The following is a 22,898-nucleotide window of genomic DNA, read 5'->3' as shown; positions in this document are numbered from 1 at the left end:
ATTTTTGGAGCCCCAAGAAGAGACAGATATAGCAATTGACAAACAAATGTTTTTGGGCAGGACCCAGGATACATGGTCCAAGAGAAAAAGATGCAAAATAAAGAGCTAATAAGAAAGCTATAATAATCTACAGCTGCAGATACACTAAGAAAGAAATGTCTTATAAATAAAGTTATAACATACACTACTATTAAAATACACATAAAATGAGTGCAAAGTAAATGAGGCTTGTATTAAACAAGGCTACCTCAGTAGAACATTACCACAGACATGGTACATGCAGAACCAAGGAGGTGGAAGATGGGTGCTCCTCCAGCAGAAATGACCCTGATTCAGCCATCTTGTTAAACAGAGTATATATCATGAATCCTATTACAGTCATCAAAAATCTCTTTGTGTCAGGAATCACAGTTTGGATGGAAACTGCTAAGCAGTGTACCCTTAGATCCCCAAGCAGGTCTACGCTTGCTTCTTGTCCTGTCTTACAAAAAGTTGCATATTCTTTCCTGACTATGGACTGGGCATACAGTTTTTAATGTTTTGTAAAACTGTGAATGAAGTACAACTTGCAGCCTTACAAATATTCCAAGCAAAAACATATTTGAAAAAGATTTCTGCAGTTTGATCTGACATGGTTAAGCAGGCTATAATATAGTCAAGATTTGTTTCACTTAACGCAACACAATGCAGTCAGTGGCCATTTTCTATGGAGTTTTTTTTTTTACTTGATTACCTTCCTCTACCAAAGACCTCCTAGATGATGTACACATAACAAACACCCTTAGCATCCCCAAATGCACTCTTTCAAAACAACACCCACAGTGGAGTTTTTTTTTTTACCTGATTACCTTTCTCTGTGTAAAAGACACATATATAGCACATCTCAGGGAGCCCCCCCCACACTCACAACTATATAGATATGCATATACATACATACTGTGTGTGTGTGTGTGTGTGTGTGTGTGTGTATGTGTGTATATATATATATATATATATATATATATATATATATATATATATTCATATATATGTATATATATTTCTACATCTACGTGTGTGTGTGTGTGTGTGTGTGTGTGTGTGTGTGTGTGTCTCTGCATATACACACACACACACACACACACACACACACACACACACACACACACACATATATATATATATATATATATATATATGTGTGTGTGTGTGTGTGCGTGTGCGTGTGTGTGTGTGTGTGTGTGTGTGTGTGTGTGTGTGTGTGTGTGTGTGTTTGTATAAAAAATATTTATTAACATTGGATTACTGGGAAAGTCTGACTGGTAGGTGTCCATTGTCAGTGGGGCCCTGGGAGAAAATATCTGAAGTATTACAAAAACATTTCAAGAACAATAATTGTACAATGTTTAAAAATAATGCAAAAATATCTCAAGTTTAAATAATTGTACCAAATTGGACATAATGTGAAAACATTGGTTAAGAATAGGTACAACTTATATGACAATGATTTAATATTTAGAGAACTTTTACCCGGTTTATAGAGAACTTATACTAACAGGAATTGTAATATAATGTGAGAGAAAAAACAGGGTTATGGCATATTTAGAAGGAGAGTCAAGGGAGAAAAATTGATTGAAGTGAGTGAGTGAAGAATGCAGAGTAAGGAGGTGTAATGTATGAATAGATACTTGTTCATATTTAGGGATATATTTTATCCTGGGGTTGAGCAAGAACAGACCCAGATTTTGGCTAGGAAGTCTTTCAGAATGGCTTTAAAAGACCTGAGGGATGGTATTGACCTACTGGATACAGGCAACGAGTTCATGGTCATAGCAACGTAGTATGAGTACAGATAATAGGTTTGTGGACATAGAGCAGTTTGTGGTCATTGGATGTAAGATTGGGAACATAGTTGTGTCGAATGGTATTTAGTGCTGCACAAGCCGATGGATGCTGTATAATTTTCTAGATTGTAAGAAGCTTTGTATATGTTAGTTGATAGGGTAGTTCTAACCAATTTAGGCTTTTTAGTGCTATACAGTTGTAGGTTCTGAAAGGTGTATCTGCTACAAATTCAACCACTTCATTATAGCATTGTTCATTTTTTAATGTTTGTGATGCCTGGATGTTAGTATGGATGAGAGCACCACAAAGTAGTGAGAGGAGATGGTAAGTAGTGACAAATGTAGTTTTAGTTGTATGTAAGAAAGCTTAACCAGCACTGGAAAGCATCCCTAGTTTTTGGTGAGTTATCTTTTTATGCAATTTTGTATATGTAGGTCAAATGTACAATTATTATTCATTATCATCCATAATAATTTGCTTTGAGGAGTGACTTCAGTGGTTGTATTATTAAGGGATAGGATTTTTTTTTTTTCATGAGAAAGGGATTTAAGGAGAAAAATAAGTACTTTTTTGGGGGTTGAACATGACTTGCGAGTTACAAAGTCATGTTTCAGTGGCTATTAAAGTTTCCTGAGTAATTTTTGAAGTTGTGCCAGGTTGTCTGATATACATATGAGTGTGGAGTCATCTGCATGTTGTATTAGGGAGGCCTGTTGTGTGGACGTGTGGAGGGTGTTGTTGAGAATATTACAGGGGGACCAAGGACAGAATCTTGAGGTACACCAGTGGTGAATGGGAGTTATATGGAGAGAGGGTGGAGTGCTATTTTACTGACTAATGCCTGTTGGACAGGCAGCTTTTAAAGCACAGAAGGATGGGCTGAGATAGAACTAGTGAGAACAACTAAAGTAGAAGCTTGCTGTGACAAATTGTATTGAAGGCTTTAGAAAAGTCTAGAAATAAGGAGAAGACTAATTTTCCATTATTTATAACTCTACTGGCAGCATCTATAAAGGTTACAAGTGCAGTGTTAGCACTACGGGAAGGATGGAAGCCATGTTATGTGGGGGATAGGGATTCTTCCTGCAGGAGATAGTTTAGCAATTGTTTCTGAATATATTTTTCAAATATTTAGGAGAGGGGGATAAGACTGCTATCAGTCTAATATATCTATATCTATATCTATATCTATCTTTATCTCTCTTTCTCTTTCTCTCTCTCTCTCTGTATATATATATATATATATATATATATATATAATATATATATATATGTGTGTGTGTGTGTGTGTGTATGTGTGTGTGTGTGTGTGTGTGTGTGTGTGTGTGTGTGTGTGTGTGTGTGTGTGTGTGTGGATGCAGTTGACTTTGCTGACAATTCATTTTGCCTACAAAGTCAACTACAGTGTTATTTCACTGAACATTTGTTTTACTGAATGTTCATTTTACCAACATGCCATTTTTCTGACTGAGGGGTTAGGATTAGAGTAAGGATCAGGTAAGGGGTTTGATCTTAGGTGTGTTTGTGTGAGGCTTTCCAGGTTAGGATTAGAGTTAGGGTTAAATAAGGGATTAGATTTGGTGTTGAGCTTGTGTGTGTTTAACTATGTGAAAGTCCCACTAACCACCTTAATAATGTGTGTTAAACCAAACCAAAAACACAGAGTCTGCCCCTACTCCTAATCTTAGTTACTTTTGGTATTTTCATGTCAGGATTTTGTGCTTCAGAATTTTTTTTGTATCAGTATTATTAAATACACTTTGTGTGTTTGTGTGTGTGTGTGTGTGTGTGTGTGTTTGTGAGCATGTAAACATTTAAAATTATTTTTCCTGGAAGGCAAGTACTCCTGTCCAGTCATGTGGAGGGTGTGTGTGTGTGTGTCCACCACCCTTGCTCTCTCTCTCGCTGTCTCTCCATATATATATATATATATATATATATATATATATATATATATATATATATATATATATATATATATATATATATATATATATATACAGAGAGGGAAGGACCTTGCATGTTCAGCAAAGTGTGGAACAACCAAAATATTAAAACATTAAGCAACTCACAATCCAAGTCACACTCCAACATGATAAAAAATGCTTGAATGACTTAATGCGTCCATAGTTGTAAACAATGTAAATAAAACTGTTGTGGGAAATTTTTGTAAGTAAGACTGTTGCCTCATATAGAGCTAGTCCTTTAAGAAATGCAGGATCCAGTTGTACTAGATTATGTCCTCACAGATTTGTTGGTTAAAGAAGCAACTCACTGGGGTATAAAAAGGTGGGCTAAAGTCATCCCTGTCAGTCACTGTCCCTTACAGGATGGGCACGTTGTGCTTTGTGAAATAGTTCTGGGTGAAACACTTTAGAGAGTAGAGACACCTAGAGGGAGATACCAGAAGGTATAGTTGTATCTTTTCTGTCACAAGAAAAAAAAAACAGAAAGAAAGGCAGTTAATGAGAGGCTCAGAGAGACTTGCTAAGAGAGACTGTGATCCTCTGGATGGGACTACTCTTAAAGATCCATTAAGCTGTTTTGTAATTACATATGTTTATTATAAATAAATTACACTTTTTTTCTCTGTGTGCAATAAAAACAATTTATTTTATAAGATGCTGATCTCTGCTGAATTTTATATTACGCAAATTGCCAATTTTTTCAGGCCGAAAAGTCCTGGATTTATATCCTTAGCTGTCTTCAAAAATACCTCTTCTGAACAGATTTTTTCTCAACTTGAGAAACTCTGTTGTTGCAGTGTGTGCTCCAGGCAGAGCTATTGCAGCAAATCTGTCCTCTCTGAAGGGAGAACAGTCCTGTAAGGTATGGTGGGAATTTTTCTGTGGATTGTACCTGTGCTGACTCTTTTTCCAAAATGGTGACTGTGGAGTAAGTGCTGCAGCCCATTACTTTTGCAGCTCAGGGGATGGGGCAGTTTTGAAATTCATATCAATGGCAAAGAGAGGTACAACAATCAGACAACTAACTAAGATAGAAGACTCATCTGGTAGACTTCAAGTGGTATGCCTACCAGGAAGAATAGGGCACTAGTTTTGGGGCTAGAATCTTCTCAACCCAGCTAATTGGGGATCATTTAGAAGTATTTTTAGATAAGCAAGTGGGCGACTATCAGGACTATGAAAAAAAAGCATAAAAGACACTGATAGCCAGAGCTTGTATTACCTCTGAGATGCAAGCTCACAAGTTCCATAGTTGTACACTTTCTCCTAACAAAACAGTAAGATCTCAGCTACACCGAGGGTCAACATACAAAAACAAAATGACACAAATGTTAGCCACTGATACATTTAAAAGGGTTTCACATGCCCGTACCTCTCCACTTCTCAGATTTCAAAATCATAGCAGAGGGCCATCAAAAGTATAGCAGAAGGACCAAAATCATAGCACTTGAAATTTAAGTATGTGTAAATCCATGCCCCCGGTAGGTGGCGGCACAAATGAATAAATTTGTCTTTCTGGCAGGTACAACCTATAAAATCAGGACCATTGTGGTATTAACAAATGCATACCTACGTAACTATACCAGAAAAATGTACCCATACCGCACTGTAAAAAAGATACACATACCTGTTTTCTTGGCTTGATGTATGTCATAACTATAGTTTAGGTAGCTGAATTAATATGAAGTTTTTATATTTTTATTTGTCTAAGAAATAATTGTGGAACTTTCTCTAAAAACAAATTTATATTGCTGTTATATAAATGAAACAAAGAAGACATCTCAGCTTGGAACTGAACAGAGTGCTCCAGACATTTCTAACCAAGCCATGCACAGCATACACATTTCTTGCCTATTTGAGACATTTTTAATGTGATACCTGCTTTCTCCTGCAAAATGATTTTGTTCATTTTAGTTACATACTATACATAGATCCAATTATAAGAATATTCCAAAACCTTTGTTGCCATCTCACCAAAGTATTGCCAATAAACTCCTCCATTTCTTGCCTTTTCCACACACCTGTGTCCTTCCTGTTCATAATAACATTATCAAAAATGTGTAAGGTATAATTACACATATACACAAAGACAGATACATACACAGACAAACACGCAAACGTGACTATCAATTACAGCCAGAGGCATGCCTGTGTACATGGTACACCTCAAGAATCACAAACAAAGACTGAAAATCTGGACCAGATTTTAAATATTGGTATTGTATACTTAGAAGAACAACATTTGCATTGCCAAGCATTTTCTGAAATATACATAGTCTGAAACTCACAAGTGTGTCATTATTTAGTAACTGCAATCCAAAACAATTTCAGAATAGACCAAAAATACCATTCAACCCCTTTGTTCGAGAATTCTGAACATATATTTATCTGGCTACTGGACAGAGTGTCCTTTATCAGAGGTGACCTGGGAACACTGTCTGGTTAAGTGACTTTCTCAAAGTCACACTGTAGGCAAATAGAGGTGGAAGGAATCAAACCTTGTACTTTTGATAACAGAAACTAGTTTAACTGCTACACTCTGACAGACAACTCTAATTTGCTTAAAATTTAGCAGAACAACAGATGTTGCATTCATATGTATTATTCTGAACTACAAGAACTATGAATGCCTAATGACTGCCATTTTTCATTGAGGGGTATCCTCAATTATTTACCAGAAAATTAAGAATTTAACTATGCACAGACAAAAATATGATGAAAAGTCAGAGATGCTCTGCAAGATTGGGTCAGGTGAGAGGCAGAGCTATGCTGTACATGTGTATACACACACACACACACACACACACACACACACACACACACACACACATGCATACCCTTCGTCTTCTTTGCTCAATAATTTTGAAGAAGGCCAAAAATGAGTGGCAAAAATCAGAGAGGCAGCAGCATTGTTTAAATATTACTGTAATTATTACTCATCTTAGCAGCCACAATTAAGAAGTTAATAGAAAAACAGGTTTTGCATCAACACAATTTTTTAGAACAATAAGAAATGCAAAACTCTAACTTCTACCATTAGCAACTAAGTGTAACTGAAATATTTTATGATAGACAGCACAAACATATAAGGCTAAATCAGGACGAGTTGAGAGATATGTTCTTACTTACAGACCTAGAGCAAGCTTCATTCTTTCTCTTGTTTTCCTGCCACTAATTGCTGTTAGTCTGAGTTAAGAAACACAGTGAACTGACCAATGCCTGTGCTTGCACAGCTGCTAGTGATCTACTAATGATTCGATGAACTAAAAGTCCTGTGGGATTTTTTATTTAAGCAATAACCAATGACATTGGTGTGGTATATTGAAGATTTACCCATGGTTGGTGTGATTTAATCAAGAGGGTAAAGCCCAAGTGATTAAATAAAGTGAACTGTGGGTAAATTTCAATTTACCACAACCACGGAGTCAGTTATTGCTATTATACAGTGACATTATTTAAGAGAAAAATGCTTACTTTTCTTAAATAATATCTTTGTATAATGCCTTTGTGCTGCCCTACCACATTTTTCTGGTATCCTGTGGCTTTTTCTGATCTACTGCACATGCATATGAGACTTGTGTTCCCACACTTACACAGTACATCAGTGCTGTGCAGAGGTAGCAATGAAGAAGGGAAGATCTCCGTTGCCTTTTTTTTTTTTTTTTATAAACTCATCATCTTCTTTCAGCTGTTCCCGTTAGGGGTCGCCACAGTGGATCATCTGTTTCCATTTCTTCCTGTCCTCTGCATCATGCTCTTTCACACCAACCGCCTGCATGTCCTCTCTCACCACATCCATAAACCTTGTCTTAGGCCTTCCTCTTTTCCTCTTACCTGGCAGCTCCATCCTTAGCATCCTTTTCCCAATATACCTAGCATCCCTCCTCAGCACATGTCCAAACCAACACAATCTCGGCTCTCTTGCTTTGTCTCCAAACTGTCCAACCTGAGCTGACCCTCTAATATACCGATTCCTAATCCTGTCCATCCTAGTCACACCCAGTGCAAATCTTAACATCTTTAACTCTGCCACATCCAGCTCTGACTCCTGCCTTTTCGTCAATGCTACCGTCTCCAACCCATATAACATAGCTGGTCTCACTACCCTGTAGAAAAAAGAGATTAGAAGCACACCACGACAATCGAAGCCAACTTAAAAAGCTGATATATCCTTTATTTGCAGAAAGTAAGCGCTTTCATGCCTCACAGGATGCTTCTTCAGACTTTAATGAAAATAAAAAGTAAAAAAGCTTGTCTTTCTTCACTAGTTAAATTAAAAAACTGTGTTTTTGGCTTACAAGATCTATCATTAAACAGTGCTAATAAGTCTGCAGTACATGCTTTTTCAAAACATTCTAAATAACTGTGTAGTGGAGGTATAAAAGTTGATGGTTTAGAAAATACACCGACATTGTTATTCATTAAACCTTGATCATCATTATTGTATAGTAAGCCTAATGCTACATTTCTAGTAAAGCACTTAAGGTCAATTATAATATTAGTTACATCAACAGACTGTGAAGGAATAAATGATAATCCTTTATTTAAAACAGTTACCTCCATTGATGTTAAAGTATGTTTCGATAAGTTCACTATTAAGTCCTTTGTGCTGGCTTCAGAATTTTCTTCTGGAATTCGTATGGCTCCTCGGACGTCTTCCTCCTGCACCCCTTGTAATACGGACTCCATTCTTGTCTGTTCATAGGTTTATGGGAAATACACAGTAGACTGCTAGTTTTATTAGACAATTCTATCAGTCAACAACTGTTTTTATAAAGATTTCTCTAATGACAAGGAAGTTAAATGCTGAAAATTAGAATTAATTAGCTAATTAACCTTCAGAGTTTTCATTGGCTTAAGAAAGGGTTAAGCAGAGATATAATGGAGATTTTTACTTTTTATTTTCATTAAAGTCTGAAGAAGCGCCCTGTGAGGCGTGAAAGTGCTTACTTTCTACAAATAAAGGATATATCAGCTTTTTAAGTTGACTTCGATTGTCGTGGTGTGCTTCTAATCTCTTTTTTCTACTGGACTTATAACTTTATTTTGGAGGCACTTCACCCCTTAAGTATACATTTTATTTCAAGGTCTCACTACCCTCTTGCAGTCCTTTCCTTTCACTCTTACTGGTACCCATCTGTCACAAGTCACTCCTGACACTCTTCTCCACCCATTCCACCCTGCCTGTACTCTCTTCTCCACCTCTCTTCCACACTCACCATTACTCTGAACTGTTGATCCCAAGTACTTAAACTCATCCACCTTTACTAACTCTACTCCCTGCATCCTCACCATTCCTCTACCCTCCCTCTCATTTACACACATATATTATGTTTTAGCCCTGCTGACCTTCATTCCTCTCCTCTCTAAAGCATATCACCACCTCTCCAGGGTCTCCTTAACCTGGTCCCTACTCTCACTACATATCACAATGTCATCTGCAAACATCATAGTCCACAGGGCCTCCTGTCTAATCTCATCTGTCAACCTGTCCATCACCACTGTAAATAAGAAAGGGCTCAGAGCTTTTCCTTGATGTAATCCCACCTTAAACATATCTGTCACACCCACCGCAGTCCTCACCAATGTCACACTACCCTTGTGCATATCTTGTACCACTCTTACATACTTCTCTGCCACTCGCGACTTCCTCAAACAATAACACAACTCCTCTCTAGGCACCCTGTCATATGCTTTCTCTAAGTCCACAAAGACACAATGCAACTCCTTCTGACCTTCTCTGTATTTCTCCAACAACACTCTCAGAGCAAATATTGCATCTGTAGTGCTTTTTCCTGGCATGAAACCATACTGCTGATCACTAATCATCACCTCCCTTCTTAACCTATCTTCCACTACTCTTTCCCATAACTTCAAGCTGTGACTGATCAATTTTATCCCTCTGTAGTTACTGCAGCTCCGCACATCACCCTTATTCTTAAAGATAGGTACCAAAACACTTTTTCTCCACTCCTCAGGCATCCTCTGACTTTCCAAAATTTCATTAAACAATCTGGTTAAAAATTCCACTGCCATTTCTCCTAAGCACCTCCATGCTTCCACTGGTATGTCATCTGGGCCAAATAAACTGAAAAATTAAAAAAAGAAATCAGGAGACTTTTTATGTTCAGGGGAGCTGGGACAGACAAAATAAAAGGATAATATGGTAAGTTTCTTTAGTTTTCCAGAACATACCTGGTTATCCTCTTATTTCTGTCTGTGCCATCTCCCTTGGAGAACTAAAAGTCCTGTGGGATTTTTTATTTAAGCAATAACCAATGACGTTGGTGTGGTATATTGAAGATTTACCCATGGTTGGTGTGATTTAATCATGAGGGTAAAGCTTGAGTGATTAAATAAAGCCAACCATGGGTAAATTTCAATATACCCCAACTACTGAGTCAGTTATTGCTATTATACAATGACATTATTTAAGAAAAAAATGCTTAGTTTTCTTAAGTAATATCTTTGTATAATGCCTCCATGCTGCCCTTCCGCATTTTTCTGGTATCCTGGGGATTTTTATGATTTACTGCGCATGTATATGGGACTTATGTTCCCACACTTACGCAGTACATCAGTGCTGTCCAGAGGTAGCAATGGCGAAGGGAAGATCTCCTTTGCCTTTTTTTTTTTTTAAATTGAAAATTAAAAAAGAAATCAGGAGACTTTTTGCGTTCAGGAGAGCTGGGACAGACAAAATAAAAGGAAAATCAGGTAAATTTCTTAAATTTGCAGAACGTACCTGATTAGCCTCTTATTTTTGTCTGCATCATCTCCCTCATTCATTTCAGGTCTTCTGTTTTCTTTTTTTGTGCAAAAAAAGAAAGAAAAGTAAAAAAAAAAAATATGAGATATGCTAATGGGAAAAAAGTCCTGGCTAATGGATCTCTTTCTCTTAATATATTCTCGGATTTACAATGGGCACATTGGTTGGGCTGGCCAGCCAGTGTGCTCATTTTTGAATATTAATGGCCAGTCATTGTATAATTTTGAATAACATACAAAACACTAATGCATAACTTTACCCTGCTGTTAACTCCCCTTTGACTATGATTACCTCCAGAAAACTGATTTCTTATTGGCTATAGAACTTAACCAATGAAAGAGAAAGATATGGATCAGTCTGCATTCAAAGCAGAGCAGTGGAGCAGGTGGTTTTATAATGAAACTGGAGTGCTCTGTGAAATGCAGAGCAGTTGAAAGATATACATCTGCCTTTTTACAAAAAAATGGATATATCAAGCTGAGCCTAAGAATGCTATTCTATTTAATTCAAATGTTACACATTGAATAATGAGAAACTCTACCAGTTCTAGACTACTTTGGCAGTGGGGAGGAAATCAGTAAGCATTGCAGATCAATTTCACTGCCATTCTTTGCAGAGTTTTTATCTTCCTTAAAAGACATATCCTTGACTGAGATTAAAGTAAAGGAAAGTAGGTTATTTACTAAGACACTTGTCAAGAATCCTTGGACAAAAGTATTGTGTCTAATCAGAGGTGGCTCATGCCATCGGACTGCAGGACTGCAGCCTACCCAGTTGAAAAGAAAACAGTTTAATTAAAAATATATTTTTAAAATAAACTACTAGTATTTTATTTAAATACTAGCGTTAGCAGCTGAGTTTCCAAACGAGTCCAACTGACTTGCACAGACCCGGAACTCGGACTGCGCATGCTCAGAGAGTTACGAGTTTTTCCCGTCTTTCTAAATGTAAATCTAGACTGTTGTGAAAACAGTCCAGATTAAGGAAAGAAGAAGGCATCAGTGTAATGCCCAGAAAGCTATGCGGTAACCGCACAGTAAAATAGAACGGGGTCAGACTGCTACGTCTACAGTCACGTGCGTAACGTGGACAGCTGTTTGGCTACTGATTGGTTCTCACTCTCTTTCCAAAAAGAGAGAGAGAAACAATCAGTACTACTAGCCTAGTGCTTTGGATGATTACAGACACAGTGCACTTTCTACGTGCAACAAGTGCAACTATACAGCTTTTTATTTGGGCTTGCCCTGCTGCTTAGTTTCGCGAAAGAAAGTCTGAATTTGCAGCTAGAAGGAGATGGACAGTCACTCATTTAAACTTTGAAGTAGGGAAAAAAAATGAAAAAAAAATGTACAGTCGCTCGTATTATTGATTCACTAAATGAAATATGGTGGTATGTCAGTCTACTTGCTTGACTAAGCACTAAGCAGTATTAGTTTATTTATGTGTGTATTTGTGGTGGTTTAATTTAAAGGTTTTCTTAGTTAGTTGAAGTTGAAGTCAGACAGTTGCTAAGCTTGCTTTGAAATCCACCAACATGGGCCTCTTAACAGCCAGATCATTTTTTTCCAGTGGAGTCTGTCACTGTCTAAAGTTTAGTTTTTGTCAGACTTTGCATGGTGTCTTTTTTGTACCCTCATGTCTATATTCAATACACTGATTTTAGCTTCAAGTCAACCTTTTCTTCCTTTCTGGACTCTTTGTCTGTAGTTATTCTTATATACAGTGTTGTTTCTTATAGCAGTACTCCTATATTGTGCCTTGAATTATACTGTTTTACTTAGTGATGATGCTTTATCTGTTTCTTGTCATAGTTGATTTATACTATACTTGTTAATTTAACTGATTTTTTTTCCCATTTGAAATGTATATTGCAGTTTCTGTGGGGAGATTTTCTCCGGTGTAAATCAACATTACCCAGTAGGGATAAGAACAAAATACTTGGATTGGATTGACCAGAACAAGGAGTACACATTCTGCAAATTTATTTTGTGATGGGTAGTTTTGTAAATGCATCTTATAAGTAGGCATCTTGTGTGGTGTCCTTATATGGCAAGCCATGTCCATGAATCTAAATGGGCAGACAAAAATAGTAATTATTTTTTTATCTGTAGTCAGCATATTGTTGCTGAAGCTTAGTCTTTCTTGTAATAAGCATCCTTTTTTTTTTGCAATGATATGATGAAGCAGGTGACTTCTTTATATGTCTCTAAGTGAAGTGAGATAAAGTAGAAGGTTTATATGATAGAAAGGAAGTTATGTGGCAAAAGGGCCATAATGGTCAGAAAAGAAAACTATTTTTTTTTTAATTTTTTGTAATTTATTATTTATACATGTGTGCTGTTTACGGAATGTGTAAGCCAACATAAAAACTTTTATTGGGAAGTTATACTTTGATTTGTAAGGTGTGCATGAATAATTATGGTTGGAGGTTTTCCAAAGTGGTTAAAGTATGTTCATGCTGTAGCAGGTTCAATGACCTGGGTTCGTTCGTTTGAGGTTAGGCAGGCTTTTTAATTTGTATTTATTTTTTGCTTAATTAATGTGTGTGTGTGTGTGTGTGTGTGTGTGTGTGTGTGTGTGTGTGTGTGTGTGTGTGTGTGTGTGTGTGTATATATAAAAAGAGTGAATGCACATGTGTGAATCTAAATGGTTGAAGTAAAAATTGTATACAGTGAGTGCAGGTAAGGTAAGTAGGAGTGAGCATGAAAATGAATGTTTGACAGAAAAGATGGTTGTGGAAGATTACATTATAGCATACAGTGAGCATGTACAACTGTCTGTGAGAACAGTAAGGGCTAGGTAAGGGGATAGATAATAGAGTTAGACTATTGCATGTTTGGTATTGTGTATGAATGTGATCTATGTTCATTTGTCTTCTGTAGTAGTTGTGTTAGGGAAACATTTCTAATAGTATAATGTGCAGGGTTATATTTACCAAATGCAAGTAAGTTGGAGCAGGGGGGGGGGCACACTCACCCTTACTGAAGTACATACCTCTCAAACTCTTTAGTGGAAGAAATTTGGTCAAAGCCAAAAATAATGGAGGGACAAAGGCCCAGAAAATAGGGACAGATTTTAAATATTGATCTTACAAACTTAGAAAGTTGCTACAATAGCTGGATTTGTGTCATCATGCATTCCCTGAAGGATATGAAGTCTGAAACTGAAATGTATCTCATTATTCATTGACCACCACACATTTTATGAGAAACAAGCCTATTAGGTAAAAATCTGGGCATTCTGTAAAAATCTGGACAACCTACATAAGTCATTGCTTTCACACTGTAAGACTTTGGACAGCCTGTTTTTTGGTTCACAAATTTGAGCAAGGTCAGAAATCATACATTAGTACCGGTTTTCTCCCTTGAGTTCTGAGTGTCCTTCAGTTCTGGCTGTCCTTTAAGCACAACGCTTGCACTTTTTCTTAATTATAGCTTTGTATGTTTATCTTTTGTGTTCTGCTGTGTTTTGATGCCTTTTGTCTCATGTAATGACAGAATAGGGTACACTGTGAATAATATATAAAACAAATGCCTACAAAAGTAAATTAGGGAGAGCTGCTGCACTGTTAGTTGTCGATGTGGGCCTGATCCACTCATTCATTTTCTTGCATTCTGGAGGGGAAGGAGAGCACACAACAAGTATCCTGAAATTATTTACATTTATTTGCAAATAACAGGCTATTTTTCAACAGAGGTGATGTTACAGTTCAGCATGTGATTTAAGGTCAACTCAGTCAGAAGAAAGACCAGCACCTATAATATATAGAGGGAGAGAATTACACATACACACACACACACACACACACACACACACGCACACACGCACACACGCACACACACACACACACGCACACACACACACACACACACACACACACACACACACACACACACACACACACACACACACACACACACACACACACACAAGCACACAGAGGCAATTACTAGAAAACAAAAAAACTCTGGACCATGAATATAGTCAGACTGCACTACGTAAGCATGATGTACATTTTTAAATCATTTGGACATTTACACTCAGTGTTTAAGGTTTGTTGAGGGAGAGTAGAGTATAGTCTGCTGTTATAGCATTTTTTCTGTTTAGGTGTTCTTGTTTAGATTTAGATTTTTTTCCTCTTTAGTATTAGTGTCTGGTGGGCTTGGCAGCTCAGTTAAAGTATGGTAATAAATAACAGAGTCTCATGTCTAAGTCCCAAAATGGTAAATGTTAGGAACTATGGCTATATTTTGAGACTTGTGGATCAGACATATTTGTCTGACAGAGTTTGTCACATTGGAGGATGGCAGCTAGAAGAATGTATAGATATGTAGGTACTTCTATACACTGGTTGTATTGCTTACAGGAAAGGAATATGGATAAACTGTTGGTTCATACTATATACTGAATTTCTACTTCTTACAAGTGGATATACTTGGCTTTTTATGTCAGACTGTCACTGTCCTTTTCTGTATCATCGCCATTTTTACTATATGAGGGACTGATTATAAATTAAATTGGTTGATGATTTAATACATTTTGGATGAGTGCAGATGTTAGAAAAATAATGACCTCTTTGTCTCCATAAGCCCTTTCTCAGGAGCTAATGAGTTCTTTTGGCACAAAGGTTTCTGCTAAAAAAAATTCATTAACTCATGATAAATGATCATGAAGCCTGGTAACCTGAATTATTTTCTTTTACAGCATGTATGTTGGTATGTTAAAGCTATAAAAGCACTTTTCACAATTATAAAGTATTTAAGAAAGGAAAATAAGCATGTACTTAACCATATTACACAACCATGCCTGTAAATAAAGCAGCACTTTTAAAGCTGTATTATGCTTACTTGTCCTGCCATAACCTTTTATTATGCTTATGATTTTCCTTATTTTAACAGATCATGGGGTAATAAAAGGGTGGAAATTCATTAATAATGAACAAGGAGCTAGAAATAAAACTATAGAGGTGGAAAAGAGATACAAAGTATAGATTGTACTCTAAAAAGCTAAAAATCCATTATACTTCAATACTTGGTGAGTCTTGGATATACAGCACAGCATTCAGACCAAATTCATTACTTGCTAGCCATTTGCACAAGCTGCCTTTCTTTGAGGCATGGTACTTTTCTGCAGAGAAATGCTTTTACAAAGAGGTGACTTGCTACAGTTCACAGTGACTGAACATAGATAAAATTTAAATTACAACTTCAAATCTGTTTTGTAATTCCAGTGAAAGTATGTTAACAAATGTACTTTCTTTTTTTCCCCCTCTATCCTCTAAGAATAAATGTTTACACATTTTGTAGTCTTGGTTTCTGCACCTGTAGTAGCAAAATGTAAGGTAACTTGTTGTGAGACATTATGCACGGAGACCAGCTGCTCAATTTTCAGTTTCAGCCTCATCACAGTGAGTAGTAAATGTCATATATTTATATTGGAGGTTTTATCTTCTTGAGCTGAATAAATTAATAATTAACTATATACTGCAGTGGTTTAATACACTCCAGTGAATCATGTTAGCTTCAGGCTATATGGCACCGACTTTTACAGAAAGGATGCAGAGTATACAAGAGATAACAGATTATACAAAGACTAGTGTTAAGAGCTGAATATGTCACTATCCTTATTTGATGCTGGAAGATCTGAAGGCTGTGGATTCTATTCCCACCCCAAAATAGCAGCCCAAAGTAAGTGGCTTTTTAAGTCATAAAATGATTTTACACTCTTGAATGAAGTTGGAGACAGAATGTCTATCAGATTAATAGCTTGCTAGTCCCAGCAGGAAGACAGGACTGATTTTTAATAGTTTTATGACAAGGCAGGGTACGCACCTGCACTGAGGATTAGTGCTTCATATGTTTTACTGTACTTTGTTGTGATCATATTAAGTGCACCTTACTGGTTAGCAGCAGCAAGCAGTCAGTAGTGACACACATTTATCTAAAGCAGCTATTGATGTGCTTACTTCTTAACAAAGGGCCTGAATGTGTTTAAGACCATAAGAGCAGAATTAATGGTGTGTGTGTATGTGCGTGTGCGTGTGTGCGTGTGCATGTATTTAAAAGCAGGGCCGGCCTTAGCTGAAATGGCACCCTAGGCAAAGTAGTGCTCTAGTGCCCCTTAAGTCACACCCATACTATGCTCAAGGAACACCCCTATTTGAGCCACTCCCAGAAAAGCCACTCAGGTCACTCCCACAAAAAACACTTCAGTTCTTTCAATTTTTAAATGCATGAAAAATCAATCATACTGTAACAGATACTTTGTAGTGAAGTTAAACTGCAAGTGAAGGTGAATTCTCCTTAATAAACTTGCTTGATCTGTTGCTGGTGTAAACGATTTTATCTACAGTCATGGCAGAGTAGTAATATTGCTTTTTACAAGGTGCATAGCACATGTGGAACAGTGACTCTTAAAAACAAATGAATCAGTAAAGTAATTCTCAAAGGAGAGCAGAATTTCAACAGCTTGTTACACATTTCTGAGTGTTAACAACTCTGTACCAGAATGAAAACTAAAAATGGTGCAGTACGAGAAAAGACTCAAACCATAAAAAAACTGCACTGTAACTGTACGTTAACACAAGTACAAGTTTGAATTCAAAATACAGTTCAGAGAGAGAAACTAATCTTTGTCAATACTGACTGACTGCATTCTTTGAGTCATGATACCTCACCAGCATGCAACAGCATTTTGAACAAATTAAACTCAAGAGCATGCATGCTATGTTATTTTCTGGCTAGCTTAATTATCTTCTCCAAAAAGGAGATTTTCCCGACCTAAACATAACATTTAAAACTTCTGCAGAAAGTTAATACCTGAACCTTTATTTTTATTAAATAAAGCACTGTAGAACAGACCAGACCTCACACCACAAGTTCCAGGCCAGATGAATTCACTCAGTTTAGTACACAAGCTGATTTATTAAAAATAATACAAACGAGTTGAATAAAAAACAAGGAAACTCACTGAAAACACAAACGGAACACCACTGCAGCCAGAACGATGTAAAAGAAAAGAAACGCAATTTATTTAAAGACCAAAACAGCATTTTCGCTTCCAGAAAGCCAGAAGCTTCATCAGCAGTTGAAAGGATTAAAACCTAATGCATTTAAAACAAAGTAACTGGCGCTTGTTGACGACATCACCACAAGCGCCACAAGGTTGCTTAAAGGGGCAACGATGAAACTTAAAAGGGCAACAATAACAAGGAGAGCAGGTAAATGCAAATACATAGTATGCCCTGTAAAACTTATATAAAAGAATTAAAACATTCTATAATGAAGTGTAAAGCTAAAAAGCTGTATATAGTGAATATCAATAGACAAGAGCAACTAAATGTACTACTGCATCGGGTCACCTAACAGGAGCAAGCAATATAAAAAAACTACATATCAATGGAAAATCAATATGTTAAGGTTGCTATTACTTTAAACTATAGATGCAATAGAACACTGAATGGGCTTAACCCTAGCAAAGCATTATATGCAACATTATTCACTGTCCTTGGAATTGACCAATGGGATAGGTTGGTACGCCACCAAGAGTGAAAAAGTACTATCTAAGGTAGCTCTTATATTTAAGAATTGCAGCAATGTTACAGTTTTCGTTTAGCCCAGGAAATGAAAAGGCGTCCAGTTGGAGTTGCCATTCGAGCTCAGGAGTCTCGACAATGAGAGATTGTGGGCCACCTCTGATATCCATGCTGATATGATCAATGCCCATGAACAGGAAGCTGTGGCCGCTGTTGTTAAGAATATGTTTTGACAACGCGTTGTCGCTTTTCTTATTGTTGATAGCGTAGATGTGTTGGTATATACGGTCACAGAAGCGTCTATCCGTTTTGCCAACAAAGAAAGCTGTGCAGCATTGGCAAAATGCTACGTATACTATGGCCTTTGTTTTACAATTAATTTTGTGATTGATGAAATATTTCTTCTCCCCAATGATGAAAGAGTTGCCTACTCGCAGGTATCTGCACCATTTGCAACACCCACAAGTAGATGTGCCCTTTATTCTCGTCAAGTGTTCACATAACACTGTAACATTGCTGCAATTCTTAAATATAAGAGCTACCTTAGATAGTACTTTTTCACTCTTGGTGGCGTACCAACCTATCCCATTGGTCAATTCCAAGGACAGTGAATAATGTTGCATATAATGCTTTGCTAGGGTTAAGCCCATTCAGTGTTCTATTCCATCTATAGTTTAAAGTAATAGCAACCTTAACATATTGATTTTCCTTTGATATGTAGTTTTTTTATATTGCTTGCTCCTGTTAGGTGACCCGATGCAGTAGTACATTTAGTTGCTCTTGTCTATTGATATTCACTATATACAGCTTTTTAGCTTTACACTTCATTATAGAATGTTTTAATTCTTTTATATAAGTTTTACAGGGCATACTATGTATTTGTATTTACCTGCTCTCCTTGTTATTGTTGCCCTTTTAAGTTTCATCGTTGCCCCTTTAAGCAACCTTGTGGCGCTTGTGGTGATGTCGTCAACAAGCGCCAGTTACTTTGTTTTAAATGCATTAGGTTTTTATCCTTTCAACTGCTGATGAAGCTTCTGGCTTTCTGGAAGCGAAAATGCTGTTTTGGTCTTTAAATAAATTGCGTTTCTTTTCTTTTACATCGTTCTGGCTGCAGTGGTGTTCCGTTTGTGTTTTCAGTGATTTATTAAAAATAAAAAAATAATTTCTGCAGTAAAATTTAACAGCAAAACTTCAAACTTATACCATTAATGAAACTTGTGGTGTGAGGTCTTTATTTTTACTAGTTTATTTGTTACCTGGCAAGATTCACGAGGTACAGCTGTTGAGAAACAACCGCACTATAGATTACCTTGCGATTCTTGCTAGATAACAAAAGAACTAATAAAAATAAAATCAATTACCAACTTTTTTACCAGAATGGATACCTAAAAACAACAAGTTGAAAAACTAGATAAGCTATTACTGATTTTCCCAGCAGCGTATATAACTATATCTGAATCAAGGACTGCCTCACAAATCTAACCTGGATAAAAGTGATGGTGCTACTAAAACAGAGGACCATGAGCCACACCAGGTTTACACAGCCACCACTGAACATGCAGTCTAAGCCAGATCTGACACTGTCCATGACACAAACACATGCATACATGGTACACACCACATTACATACATGTATGAACGCTGTCGCAGAAAGATATACCACTCACACATACACACGTTTACAACTCCAAAATGTCTTGGACATTAAAGGTTGTCTCATCTGCAAAGAGCCAAAACACGGCCAGTAAACAGCATACAAAGGTCATTTCCACACATAAAATGTTTTTCTCTGGCAAAAAAAAAAAAAATCAGAGCACATCATTTCATTTGGTGGGGGGGAGGGGCATGCCTATTAAACCACACAGCCTCAGATACACAGCTCAACACACTTCTCCCAAAGTCATCCATTTTAGGAGGAATGCAGTAAAAACTTTAGTCAAAATCTATGTATCATACCACATCTTTTAACCTTCCATCTTCGAAATAAACATTATCTCTTAAAATGTGGGAAAAATGGCAAAATATAGAACACTTGCAAATAGCTTCCTTACAGCTTCAACTAGGAAGCTCACAGGGTGGTTAAATGTGATTTTACGTTTAGAATAGATCTTTTTACAGATTAATAAGATTAATTTTTATTTCACAGTTAAAAACATTGACAATACTGAATGTGTGACAGAACCTTTCACTGTGGAACTTCAAGGAACGTGAAGTTTTTAAGACCATTAAATGAGAAACGCTCTTGGTAATGAATTACACTTGAGAGGTATGACTACAAAAGAACATTCCACCTACTAACTAAACCACATACAAAATATTCCCATTTGTAGCCACCAAAGAGCACAATCAAATATGTTAAGCATTAATCAAACTACTCATATCTCGCCAGCAAAACTGCAACATTAAATAACACACAACAACGTAAAATTACAGAGAAGTAGCTAGTATTGCTTACTGCTCTTCCTCTTATTACCCTAGTCCTAGAAACAACTTCCGGGTAGTTTGGGAACTTACAGGCAGTGAGTTCTGCAGCTATTTCTATTAATCTTTAGCCGTACATTTAGTCCTGGCTGAACCAATCAAGCCTTGTCAGTTTTAATTATGGACAGATATTCACATGGCCATTAGAAATCTGTCATACATAATGCAATTTTACTGTTGTATAAAACTGAATATGCTCTTCTGTTGCTAGGTATACACAAATCATATAGCAGAGTCTATATGCATACTCAGCTGATACAAGAAAACACCAAAAAAAGGCTATAGTTGTTGGATCATTGTCAAGAGAAAGTTAACCTATGAGTGTCATTCTTAAAACTTAAGAACTGATAATCTGTGCATTTTTGCATGGCAGGTTCAAAAATGACTGTCTTCATTATTATTAGCCTTAGAAGTTTGTAGAATTTTTTTCCCTGTGTTTATCTGGTTGGTAACTGGTTCTACGAGTGTTAAACACTTTCTGAATTAAGTGTTTACCTGAGGGTGTCTGTTCTACAGCTAAAAGAACAAGGTCAGCATACCCTGTTATGTACTCACATATCTATCTACAAGTTCTGGGTTTCTTGCTTTTAACTTTCAAACCCGCTTTTCATTCGCTTAAAAAAATAATTAAAAAGTAAGTCACTCCCCATACTGAGTTTTTGCCTACCCAAACAGGCTTTCCGGAGCTCAAGTAGTCTGGACTTACCTTAAGGCAAGCAAAGCACATGAAAATGGCAAAAAAAAGTCACCCTTTGTCTCCCACATGGTGAAGAGAACCAGGATGCTAATGCGTGCACATCCAGATATCAGGATCCGGAAGTAAATAAAGCAAATAGATCCGCCTGCCTCTATCCCATTAATGAAGAAAGGGATAAGAAGCGGGTGTGATCAGAGTTTTATAAATTGATTGGAGCAGTAGCCAGGGACATCAGTGGTATGAAAGCATCACTGATTGGATGCTTTAAATAGCGTTCAATAATAGCAGCCACTGACTGATCACATAGATGCAGGGGGGAGGGAATGGAAGAACACAGTAGGGGGCCATGTTATGTGCTGTGACATCATGCTTTGGATTACGGAAGTGGGGAAGGGAGCAAATGCTACAGCATGGGCAGTGAGGTGGAGAAAAATGTAAATTACCTTAAGAAGTGCAGAAAAGCAAGTACATTAAAATTGCGCCCTTTATGAGGCCGGCCAGTACGGCGCTCTAGGTGGTTGCCTAGTTTGCCTATGCCTAAGGCCGGCCATGTTTAAAAGAAATAAACTTGTATTATTAGGAATAGCAGTGTTTATATTTTTCTCATTTGTTTTACCCTTAACATTTTTCCTAGAACAAGAGGTCTGAGTGTAATAGTATTTTAGGGGTGTCATTAGCACGACCACTGCAGTTCCATTTTTTGGCAGTATTGTCTCAGAGCACCTATATAATTCAGAAAATACATTGCATAGGCTTACATTAGAATACTCTAAAAAATAAGCAGGCAGTGTACACATATATTGGGGTGTTAAATCAGTATCTGAGGTACTTCAGAATCAGTACATGTAAAATTGAATGCCTGGAATATCATTTCTGTTTAGTGGTACTCTAACTTACATTTGCTTAAGCTTTATGGTTCTGCTCCATATGTGTCCTTTTCTGGAAAATCACATAATTGCTTAAAATATATTGTGCATAGAAATAAGGAAATTACTCTTGAGAATGTCTGGCTACAACAATGGTTACAGATTGATGGTATTTTGGCCAACTATGAGTCTTTATGGAGGTTAGGATATCTATTGGGGCATTTTGTATCGTAAACTGGTAAGCATGTCCAGCATTGATCCCACTGTACTATAGCCCCACCCATTTTTGTTGGCTCCACCCATTCAGCTGTCTCCTGTAGCCCCCCTTTGATTTGAAGTCACCAGCCACCACTGTGTCTAATTAATTTATTTCAGCAGAACTCTGCCTCCTGAATTTGTTTCTCAAAATGTTTATTATTTATATAATGTATATTAATACTTATTGTACTGAATTTTATATTCTGGAATATTACATTTTGTTTTAGTTACTACTATCTCACAGGCATGTTGTATATACTATATATATTTTTCCATGGGAAAAAAGACTATTTCTTTTCTTTACAAATTGCATTGCCGCTGTTTACAACTGTAGTAAATATACTTCTTTATATGTTAATAAAAATAAAAACAATTTGTAGAAAAAAAAAATGAATGCTAAAAATGTTCTACCAAGGAGCAATTGCTCTGCAATGAGACTATGCTTACAACTGAATAATCTAGGCCTATGGCAAAATATTTGCAAATTCTGGTATCAGAC

At 36.8% G+C, this 22,898-nt stretch overlaps 1 protein-coding gene across 1 annotated transcript in view; it reads left to right on the top strand.

Moving 5' to 3' along the window:
• The first annotated feature begins 6,487 nt into the window (after nucleotides 1–6,487).
• The window catches only part of LOC122791404 (neuronal acetylcholine receptor subunit beta-3-like), a 199,693-nt gene continuing 183,282 nt past the window's right edge, over nucleotides 6,488–22,898 (top strand). Inside the window, exon 1 of the mRNA XM_044059150.1 lies at nucleotides 6,488–6,542. Coding sequence (XP_043915085.1) covers nucleotides 6,488–6,542 — 55 coding nt within the window. The remainder of the gene's footprint in view (nucleotides 6,543–22,898) is intronic.

The sequence above is a fragment of the Protopterus annectens genome, chromosome 17.part0 (assembly GCF_019279795.1).
Source record: "Protopterus annectens isolate FY-2018-M chromosome 17.part0, PAN1.0, whole genome shotgun sequence".
In the NCBI taxonomy this organism is placed as follows: Eukaryota; Metazoa; Chordata; order Ceratodontiformes; family Protopteridae; genus Protopterus; species Protopterus annectens.
This window is presented reverse-complemented; position numbering and strand designations above follow the sequence as displayed.